This window comes from Furipterus horrens, unplaced genomic scaffold, assembly GCF_987537825.1.
Source record: "Furipterus horrens unplaced genomic scaffold, mFurHor1.1.pri manual_scaffold_7, whole genome shotgun sequence".
NCBI classification, from domain to species: Eukaryota; Metazoa; Chordata; class Mammalia; order Chiroptera; family Furipteridae; genus Furipterus; species Furipterus horrens.
In genome coordinates, this window is record NW_028327177.1 from 27,068,227 (window position 1) to 27,080,312 (window position 12,086).

At 34.4% G+C, this 12,086-nt stretch overlaps 1 protein-coding gene across 1 annotated transcript in view; it reads left to right on the forward strand.

The window, feature by feature from the left end:
• Positions 1–12,086, forward strand: part of RNF19A (ring finger protein 19A, RBR E3 ubiquitin protein ligase) — a 46,867-nt gene that overhangs the window by 16,066 nt on the left and 18,715 nt on the right. The window contains exon 2 of the mRNA XM_090283515.1: positions 4,105–4,872. Coding sequence (XP_090139641.1) covers positions 4,199–4,872 — 674 coding nt within the window. The 5' untranslated portion in view covers positions 4,105–4,198. The remainder of the gene's footprint in view (positions 1–4,104; positions 4,873–12,086) is intronic.

Consider the following 12,086-nt stretch of genomic DNA (forward strand, 5'->3'; position numbering starts at 1 on the left):
AACCACCTGTTCAGGGCTGGATGACTCATATAATCTTAATTTTATATACTAATCAAATGATTAGGTTTAGTTCTTAATACTCAGTCTCTGATTTGCCATCTGTAAACTTAGAATAATGAAAAAATCATATTGCTAAAACTTGGAAATTATAAATCATCAAGTAGAGGGGAAGTAGGGATGGGGTAGTGGGGTCAAATATTGATGTATCTTCCGGTTGTACAGTATGTAATCTTATTAATCTTGCTTCAGGTGGCTTTCAAGATGGTTTCCTTTCTTTTTTTAAAAAAATTATTTGTTTATTTATTTATTTAGAGAGAGGGGGAAGGAGAAAGAGAGGGAGAAAAACATCACTGTGTGGTTGCCTCTCACTTGTGCTCCCAACTGGAGACCTGACATGCAACCTAGTCATGTGCCCTGACTGGGAATCAAACCAGCGACACTTGGCTTGCAGGCCGACGCTCAATCTACTGAACCACAGCAGCCAGGGCTTCTTTCTTTTTAAGGTGAATTTTGTATTAGTCTATAATTAGTCCTAATGTCTCAAAGACTACCTCTAAATTTGGTGAAAGTTGACTCAGCTGTTTTTAAGAGATGTAGTAACAGGGACAGAAATGTAATGTATATGTATTTATAATTATTGGTTTTATAATACATGTTTTTTCTCCCGACATATCACATTGAGGATAAAGACCATGTCTGTCTTGTTTATGCTGATAACCTCAGGGTTGAGCAAATGCTGGAAGACTAGATTTCAACTCTGAAATTAGTTCAAAGTCTCCTTGACTGAGGCATTCCCAGTACTCTCCAGTCATGTGCATATAGACATCTTCATGGATTATTTTTACAGAAGAATATTACTAAGTTACATGTATTGCTTTTAATAAGTCTTCTCTTATCATCTCTCACCCATAGGTTAAGTGGTACCTCACATAACCCTGCAGACTGACAATGACTATAAACTGAGTTTTTTTTTAAATAAAACTTTTATTTTTAGTACCTATAGTAATGAAAAACAAGGAGCCTTGATTTGGAGGTTGTTCTCCCTAAGTTAACCATTGTTAATGGTCTTTTAATATTTTTTTCCAGAAATTGGGTACATATGTAACCCTGTGTGGATATGTTTTTTCCACAAACGGCTCATACTATTTTGCAGTTACTGTTGTTCACTCAGCATTGTATAGTGAGATCTTTCCATATCATCGCATGTAAACTGTGGTTGGTTCATTTATTTTTACCAGTTCCCTGTTGGACACAAGTTATTTCCAGTTTTGTGAGGGTTTTGTTTTGTTTTGTTTTGTTTGTCTTATTTGTTTGCTTCTGTCAACTAGGCTGCAGTGAATTTCCTTGCACAATATGTCTTTGCACACTTGTGTCCTTATATTTTCTGAAGGATAAATTTTACATGTAGGATTGCTGGTCAAAGAACATTTCCATTTTGAAGTTTAATAGATAATGTCAAATTGGTTCTCCCAAAGTTGTGCTGATTTGCACCCCTCCCAATAGTGTGTGAAATGCTTCTTTCAATACACATTGACCAACCCTTTACAACCTTTGTTAATGTGATGTGCACAAAGATGGTATCTAATGTTTGAATTTTCATTTCTCTAGTAGTGATTGTTGAACACTTTCCTACCTTCATAATTTTTGTAATTCTTTTTCTCCAGATTTTCACTTTGTGTCTTCACTCATTCTGCTATTAGGTTGGACATCTTTTACTTATTAATGTGTAAAAGTTAACTTGTATAGGGAGGAAATTAGTTCGTTGTTATTCATGGTTTTCTAATATATCATGTCTTTATACTTTAGAGTGTTTTTTATTGTACAAAAATATTAAATTTTTAGTATTCAAATTTGTTTTCTTTTGAGGCTTATTTGTGTATGTGTACATTTTAGAAAGACTGCCTAAGTAGGATAGCCATATGTTCCAGTTTGCTCCTGTTATCTTAGTTTAAATATTACTAGCACAAGGTTTTCATTTGGATAACAAATTATATGCATGTCACATTTCTAAAAGTACAAATTTCAAAAAATACTTCAGGTGATACTGATTAAGTGCCACTGGTTTTTATATTTTAAGTGATACATTCTTAAGACAAGGTCCCCAAGTTAGGTCCCCCAATTCTGTTCTATATAGAACAGAATCTATCTTGGGGACCTTGTCCTATAGAGATACATAGAGAGATATATAGATGTGTATAAAACCCTGGAGTACAGAAAGCATTTTGAGATATAAGAGAAAATAAAAGCATATATAAAGAAGAAAATATGCAGAATTTTCCTCAATATCAAGGAAGAATACTGCAAACAATGGGAAAACATGAACTGATGGCGTGAATAAAGTTTGCCTGAGTGAAATTTTTTCTAGATTTCATATTGGGAAATCAATATGACTTTCTCAAGAATGTGTGTGGATATCAGAAGCTGCTTTCTTTTTTTTTTTTAAACCTTTAACTGTGGTACAATCATCATCTAGAAAAGTACATTATGATGAGTTCGTAGGTCAATAATCTATCACAAAGTGAACATACTTTTGTAACCACTACATATGTCAAAGTCCCCTTTGTGCCTGCCTGCAAAAGGTAACGACAGTCCTGACTTCTAGCATCATAGATTAGTTCTGCTTGTTTTTGAACTTTATTTAAATGGAGTTAATAAACACATTCTTTTGTGAGATTCATTCTTGTTTTGTGTGTAGTGGTATTTTCTTCATTTTCTTTGCTTCTAGTTTACCAGAGTGTGAATATGTTCTATTGATGAGAACTTGGGTTGTGTTCAGTATTTTGGCTTATTATAACTAATGATGCTATGAATATTGTTAAGCATATCTTGGATGCATGTGTGCATTTATTTCTCTTGTGCTCTCATTTATAGAAGTATAAATGGGTAATAAAGTATGTATATGTTCTAATTTGGTAGATACTGTTAAGCAGTTTTCCAAAGTAGTTGTACCATTTTTACTGTCATCAGCACTCCACATCTTTGCTAATGTTTGGAAATATCGGTCTGAATTTTAGCCATCCTACTGGGTGTGTAATGATCTCTCAGTATGGCTTTAAAGTGTATTTCCCTGATGACAAATGCTATTGAGTTATTTTTCCATATCTTTTTGTGAAACGTCTGTTAAGTCCCTTGTCCGTTTTTTTAGAGGATTGTCTGCTTTGTCTTACTGATTTGTAAGTGTTCTCTCCATATTCTGGATACTGAATATTAGTTATATATGGCAAATTACTTCTCTCACTCCATTAAACCTGTCTCTTGATTTCATTGTAGTTCAATTTAGCGATCTTTTTCGTATGGTAAGTACTCTTGTATGTTCTGTTTAGGAAATCCTTCTATTGGAATATTCTCTTGTACTGACTCCTAGAAGTTTTATGAGTTTACTGATCATGTTTAGAATATGAATCACCTGGAATTGAATTTTATGTATGGGTGAGTTATAGGTCAAGTTCCTTTTCTCATATGGTAATCAGTAAAGCACCACTATGTTGTGTTGTTTTATTTTTGAAAAAGCTCTTCTTAGTGCCCAGCAATGTCACCTTTGACATAAATCGAGTATCCATATATATGTGGGATTTTTTATCAGGATTGTTCTGGTCCACTTGTTTCTGTGTCTTGTTTTTGTGATATACCACACTGTTTTCTTAATTACTGTAATTGTTATTGTAAGTCATTATATCTGGCAATGTAAGAGTACTCTCCTACACACACACTTTATTCTTCAAGATTATGTAAGTTGTACTTAGTCCTTTGTATATGGATGTACATTTTATTATCAGTTACTAAAAAACTCCTAAAGGCAGTGGGGAATTATTGAGATCTGGGTGATATTCCAAAAATTTTTGTAGAAGATTTTCATAGTGGTAAGTTCAGCTCAAATCTAGAGCCTTTTAAGATTAAAGAATGTCCTTGTTATTTTAGCGTTGGTTTTATAGTCTCTTGTAAACTACTCAATAAATTGGCCTCACTTAGAAAAGAAAAACCTAATTATTAAGAATATACTTGTTTAAAATTTCCTAGTGAATTTGTAAGTTTACTTTAAAAACATGCAGACTTAAGAATATACAATTAAAAATGATCTTGATGTTTTGTTTTGTTTTTCCCCAGAACATCTATGGTAACAGTCTTCTGTAAATCAAACTCTCTCAAGAACTCTCTGAAGAAACCAACTAGAATTTGCTTACATCATTACTTAATCTGAATGCAAGAACAAGAAATAAATTTTATCTTTAAATATAATGAAGGGCTGTGTGTAAACACAGACCCCGACTCATTTCTAATGAGCATTTTAGACATGAGTTTACATCAGCAAATGGGTTCAGATCGAGATCTTCAGTCTTCTGCTTCATCTGTGAGCTTGCCTTCAGTCAAAAAGACACCTAAAAAAAGAAGAATTTCAATAGGCTCTCTGTTTCGGAGGAAAAAGGATAACAAACGTAAATCAAGGGAACTAAATGGCGGGGTGGATGGAATTGCAAGTATTGAAAGTATACATTCTGAAATGTGTACTGATAAAAACTCCATTTTCTCTACAAATACCTCCTCTGACAATGGATTATCTTCCATCAGCAAACAAGTTGGAGACTTTATAGAGTGCCCTTTGTGCCTTTTGCGGCATTCTAAAGACAGGTTTCCTGAGATAATGACTTGTCATCACAGATCTTGTGTGGATTGCTTACGACAATACCTAAGGATAGAAATTTCTGAAAGTAGAGTTAATATCAGTTGCCCAGAATGTACTGAACGGTTTAATCCACATGATATTCGCTTGATATTAAGTGATGATGTGTTGATGGAAAAATATGAAGAATTTATGCTTAGACGGTGGCTTGTTGCAGATCCTGATTGTAGGTGGTGTCCAGCTCCAGACTGTGGGTAAGAAGATTTTATTAGATTTTTCTTGAGTTAATTTTTTTTCCTCTGGATAAAATAAGAATTATGCTGACTTTTAATCAAAAGAAAAATCTTAACATGTCAAGTAATCCACCAAATAGACAAATATATATTGAGTGCATACCATCTGTCAGGCAGAGTTTGGTGTTAAAAGTGAAAAATATATCTTACTCATTTTTATATTCTCTCTATCACATATTCACTTAAGCACATTTTTTCAGAGGATAAGGCTAAGATGGTAGAGTGCAGGTCTAGTCTGGGCACAATTGATTTTCTCATCCATTTGGAGAATTTTTATTATGGGGTAACAGATGAAATTATCAGGGGTTTTGTTTTTTTTGGGGGGGGGTCATTTATATAAATTGAAATAACCCTTTGAAAGGTACCTTAATGTGCATCACAGTATGATGTGCTCATGTTGGTGTGCATAAGTATTTGTTAGTCTCGAGATCTAGAGATTATACTTCATTTGCCTTTAGTTTTCAATTAACAAATAACATTTTACCAACATTTAAAATAAAATAATTTTTCTTATATATTTGATTATTATGGCAACAACAGCCCCTACTTACAGAGCATTTACTATGTATAGTTGTTAGAACTATAAAGAATTAGTCATATGTTCCTCAACAATAACGAGAGCCATAGACACTGGGTGTGATTTAGCATACCATTAGTAAACCAGAGATTATCTTTAAGTAAGAGTTTGGGAAAACCCAGAATTTCTAAGATTATCTGTGTATAATCTCAGAGACAAGGCTGAAATTTGAATTTAGTAAATAAATGACAACTTCAGGACTCATTGTCTACATCAGATTTATTATTGAGAGCTTATTGGTTAGCAAATTTTAAGATTGCATCTGGAATTTTAAGTAAGAAAAGTAATATGTTTTCAGCCTGTGCAAATCCCAAGCAGTTTTCCCAGGTATCACTAGCACATAACTGTCCACAGTGACTCCTGTGTAATATAAAGCATTAAAAACACTACCTGTACTTCTGGTCCAGATGGAGGCGTACGTAGACATACGTCACCTCCTCATGCTACCATAGAGAGAATTACAGCTATATCTCAAAACAAACAACAACCAGAACTATCAGAAAATTGAGCTGTATGGGAGTCCGACAACCAAGGATTTAAAGAAGTGACATTCACCTGGACTAGTAGGAGGGATGGAGTCACGGAGATGGGCAGAGAGGCATAGTATACAGTATGGCATGGAGCGTGGTGGTGGAACGGTAGGTCCCACAGTCATGTGTGGTGGGTAAAACTCAGGAAGGATACCTCGGGAGTGAGCAATCCTAGCCCAGGCTAGACTGCACAGCCTAGAGTTTCAGCACCAGGAAGGTAGATCCCCATAACTTGACTTTAGGGGAAGCATGCTAAACCCACTGAGAAGGGATTGATTATTCAACATATAGAATTGTGAAAGTTAGCTTCTTGAAGGGGGATAAAATTAGATTTTCACCACACATAACACATCACCACAAAATCAAAATAGATTACAGAGCTAAGTTACATAAATAAAAGGGAAAAAAGTAACTGAAAAAATATAGATGAATATAGCTCACCTACTGCCATGCTTATTAAAATTGAATGCATGTTTACTCTATAACTTAGAAGGTCCATTCCTAGTTAAATACCTTAGAGAAACACTTTACTTGTGTGCTGGGAGACATCTAGTTAGCAGACATGTTTAAGAATGTTCACAGTAACAAGCAGGGAAAAAATGTGTTATTAACAATAAAATGGATAGGTACATTTAGTTTCATGGTTACCTCTTGAGAGGAAAAGAATGTGACCTTTGAAGGGCAATCAAGGAATTTCTCAAGCCACTGATAAATAAGGTGACCATAGGTTCTGATTTGTTCAATATAGTTTGAGTTCATGCTTATTGGACTGGTGTAATTTTTAATAGCATTACTTTTCTTTCTCAAGTGTTCCAGTTTAGGTTGTGTATTATGATCACCCTGTTGATACTGTTCTTAATGTGTGCGGCAGATGCAGGGATATTGGTTTTATTCTTCTTTATGAATCCTGTTGCATGTGTGGCATTTCTCAATAAAATTTTTAAATTATTCATAAACACCTAGTTTGGGATATTTTTACACATTTTTTTCTCATTGAGACTTCATTGTTAAAAAGTAAAAAGCTTAGTATTTTAAATATTTTGTAGAGGATAACTAAAATGTTAAGCCCTGGCCAGTGTTGCTCAGTTGGCTGGAGTGTCGTGCCATGAACCAAAGGTTGCTTCAGGGTTGATTCCCAGTCAGGGCACATGCCTAGATTCTGGGTTCCATCCCAGTCGCGGCGCGTATGAGGGGCAATGGATCAGTGTTTCTCTTTCACATATGCGATGTTTCTCTCTCTCCCTCCCTTTCCCTCTCTCTGAAATCAATAAGCATGTCCTTGGGTGAGGATATAAAAATGTTAACTCAAGTATCTAATATAAAATAGTACGAACACCTACTTTAATGGATTTTGTTATTATGAAAACAATCATTTGGTTGTTATGTAAGTTTAACAAAGAATTTTAACAAAGAATTGTCCTTGATTAATTTGACTGTTTTTAAAATTTTTATTTATTTTAGAGAGAGAGGAAGAGAGAGAAAGAAACATTGATTTTTTTCGTTCCACTTATTTATGCATTCATTGGTTGATTCCTGTATGTGCCCTGAATGGGTATCAAACCCAGAACTTTGGCATATTGGGACAAGTCTAACCAACAGAACTAGCTTCCCAGCCAGGACTGGTTGTAAATTTTTGGTTCTGGTGGCTGTTAGTAGTCTTACCTACAGAGGATCAAGAAAGCGTTACGGAAATTAATTCCTTTTATTTATGTATTTTCATTTATATTTAATTTATTCTGGTCCTCTGGATTATAAGAGCATATTATATATACTTGATTATGTTACAGGTTTTATGGTTTTATGTAAGAAAAGTCACCTAGTAACATAAAGTTTATATGTATACTTTGAAAATTTAGAATACCTCATAAGCCCTCATTAAAATTTAGTTTTACTTAGCATGAGCATTTACAGACCTGATTTTGAAACTCCATCCTATCATATTGTTATAAGGATTGAGATAGATCTTTAATATTATTACTAGAATAATTTCTAGCACATTATAAGGTTCTCATAGCTTTTATTTATCATTCCTCATCTTCATTTAAATCTGGCATAAGGAATACTGGTATATATCTGTTTGGCAGTTGTTCATAGAAATGCTTAGCATGTATGTAGTATTTATTTAAGCCCTTTCATTGTATAACACACTGAAAGACTTTTTCTAGAAGTGCTAAATATGAAATTATGAATTTTTCCTTTTGTATTTTATATTTATATATTACATATTTATCAGTATGAGCATTTTCTTTATCTCATATCAGTTTTACTTAAACAGATAGTTTTATACACTTTGAGAAATATTGCTCTTAGCTTGGAGTTGAAAGAAAATCTGACCTGGTTTCCATTTGATCAGGATTTCTGATCAAACATTCTTTCCACTCTTCTGAGGGCCAGAGCACATTAAGCTTGTTTAAAGGATAGTATTTCTAAAGAAACAAACAAACAAACAAACAAAAACTCTTAACAGGGGACTAGAAGGCCAAACCTGTGTGCTGTGATTTTAGCTGGACTGCTTCTGGAGCATGCAACTCTACAGAGATCAGAGAAAAATCTGACCATGGCTGACAAGAATTGGGATTAAAGGCATGTAGCGGGAAAGAATAGAACCTGTCTTGGATAAAAATATCTGATTATCTCCTGCCTAGGAGGCCTGGTTTGTACATTGTCTAGGCAGATAGTGAATAGTTGGCATTTAGGTTTTGTCCTCACATGTTTCAGTTGACTAAGACCATCCTTCTACCTACACACGATTTCCCTGTTATCTTATGTGTTTTTGACTTTGCTGGAGAACTTTTAAAACACATATTATACTAGAATATAATTAATGATTTAATTTGTGAGCCCCTCAAGGGCAAAAATAAAGCTTTTCTTTGTAACCACAGGTAAAACCCTCACTCAATCAAGAATTGCTGAATAAACCAATCTGACTAACATAAATCATATATTCTAGGAATAGTTAATAAACCATTTTAAAGCAATGTGATGAACTGTAACCAGATTTGTGTAGTTTCAAGCTGATTTGCTGACATTTAATGGCTCAAATAATGACTTATGTTGGTGGAGTATACTGTTCATAATGGATTTTTTTAAATGGGACTATATATGTAGAGACTAAAAAATATGTATTTTTAGAATTCTAGTTAATATCCATATCACTCTCATTCCAGTCCTACAAAGAGTGGTTTTAGCCATAACTTGACCATCACTTGACATGTTGGAAATGGTTTCATAGGCTGATCTTTTAGAAATTTTATACAGAGAACAGCCCTGGCTGGTGGGCTCAGTGGATTGAGTACTGGCCTGTGAATTGAAAGGTCTCTGGTTTAATTCCCAGTCAGTGCACATGTCAGGGTCAGATCCCCAGTTGGGGGCATGTGAGAGGCAACCAATTGATGTATCTCTTGCATGTTTCTCTCCTCTTCCTCACTCCCTTCCCCTGTCTCTAAAAGTAAATAAAATTAAAAAAAAAAATTATACAGAGAACAGATCCAACTTGATTTTCTCTGGAGGAAAGAAGTATGTGAGTAGAAAACAGCAGGCTTCGTGTATAGGGAGCCATAATGATTAAGTTGTGTTTCAGGGAGAGTTGTAATTTATTACTAGTGATAAATTTCATGTGTTAGAATAGATATTCATAAAGGTATTCTGAGAGTTAATAGCTTAAGCTGAGAGTTTGCTCTTTTTAATTCTTCTTCCAAAACAAAATTAATTCTAGGTGTATTTTAACACCAAGTAATTCAGTATCTACTACTCCTACACCAAACGTTATTAATTGATGCTAAGATACTTTGGTGGAGTTTTAGGGAATCAGTAAAACCTTTGTTAAGAATCAAGTTGCTATATACAACACAGGTGACATGTTGGCTTTCTCTTACTAATAAGTGGACTAAAGAATGTGGCTTTAGATATTACAGTCAAAAAGGCTTGCTACCGTTCTACCCCTAAGTTAGACAGACTTCTCTCCACATAGTCTGGGCAGTTCTCGCAAGAATGGTAGGTCTCCCAAGAATGGTAGGTCTCCCCTGAAGCATGTAGTGGAAAGCAGAATAGAATGCAGCTTTTGTAGGGAAACAGATTCTGAAAGGCAACCAGAAGATGAGCCTCACTTTGTCTAAACCTTCTCCCAAATATATTAATCAAGTCACTTTCCATTGAAATAATAGTAGCTTCTTATAAGTGGCAATAGGAGCCTATTTTTATATGAAACCTGACTTTTCCCGTTAACTGCATAATAAAGTTTTTGGTATTTCTGATTATATTTTCTTTGTTCTTTAAAGGTTGTGTTAAAGCTTTGTGCTTTTGAAAAAAACATTATCTTGGACTCCTGGACAGTCTTTCTTTGTTCTTATTTCTCATTTTTTTAATTAAAAATTTTATTGGGATTGTTATATCTTTCTTAGGATTACATTTCATGTTAGGTATAGTTTGTTCTTGCTGCCTCATAAGGAATTTGCTCTACTTTGGATATACAACTCTAAACTGGCATCCCTACCTACTTCCTCAATGTTGTCAATAGTATAAGTTGTGGAACTCGAGTACTGTGAAACTCCCTGGAAATATATATCATGGTCAAATAAATTCAGAAAATAATGCATATTATACTGAACATTGGTATGTTGAAAATTAGCAAATACTGTAGTTTAAGAAAGGGCACTTTGGATTTGCTTAATATGGATCACCTGTTAGTTAATCCAATGAATAGAAAATATTTCTGGAAAGACTGCCCTATTTCAGTCCATTTCTGTCTTTCTCACTTTCTTCCTGTCCCTCCACTCTTGCTAAGTAGGAAATTTTAAGCATTTCAAGTAGCTAGAGATCTTCCGCTGTAGCATAGAGACAGAAAATAAGACTTGAATTAAATAATGGATCATAGAAGGAAATGGAGCTATCCTTTAAACCAAGATGTGGGTACTGTTTAGGCCAGAAATATTTAGTTAGTTAATTAGTATTATTCAGTTGCCTCTGTGACCTTCTGCTGAGCCTGTTCTTTTCCCAGATAATACCGTGTACACCATGGCAGAGAGACTTAGGAAGTTTTTCTTTAGAGCAAGTATTTTGTATTTACTTTATTTTATGTTATGATATAATTTGAGAGCTGTTAACCAATGGAAAATAAGTTCAGTTCACTACATAATGAAACTCATGTTTAAGAGGCCTAACGTTCTGTTTTCAAAACACATGAATGCTACGTATATTTAATTCCTTGATATATTTTAAAATGTTCCTAACCAGTTATTATTGGGATTGAATGAAATAAACACAGAACACTTAGATCCTAGATTTAATGGGATGTGTATGTGTAGTTCTGGGGTAGGGCATCTTAGCTTTTCCATTAAAAATATATATATAAGCATAAAACAAGGTTTTATATATTTTATCTTTTAACATTTGAGTACATACAATATTAATATTCAACCTAAATAGCATACATTATTTATACTGATGTAGAAATGATAGTAACTCACATTATCACATGGTCATAAATCAAGCACAAGTTCAGAGGTACTAGAAATGTCCCTGACACAGTCATTTGTTTATTTGGCCTTATGGTCAGGGCCAAATCTAAAGCTGATTTTGGCTGAATACTGAGGCCAAGTAAACTTCAGTAAATTTCTGTTTTATGTTTGGGAAAACTTAGTTTAGGGAGATTATGTGAGTTACATAAAACTATGCAGGTAATAAGTGGTGGAACTTGAATTTGGACCAAGCAACCTAAACTTTTCTTCTACCTTAAGAAACTGTGACTGACAGTAGTTGATCCTGGCAGCTGTGTGGCTCAGTGGATTGAGCATCGGCCTGCGAACCGTGTCACTGGTTTGATTCCCAGTCAGGGCACATGACTAGGTTGTACATCAGGTCCCCAGTTGGGGGCGCAAGTGAGAGGCAACCACACAGTGATGTTTCCCTCTCTTTCTCCTTTCCCCTCTCTCTAAAAATAAATAAATAAATAAGTAAATTTGTTAAAAAAAAAAAAAAAAGCTTAAAAAACAATAGTTGATCTTAGCATTGTCCCCTGTGCACACACAGATTTCCCTATTCTGTCCTTTTCCCCCCCTCCTTCAAGAAAA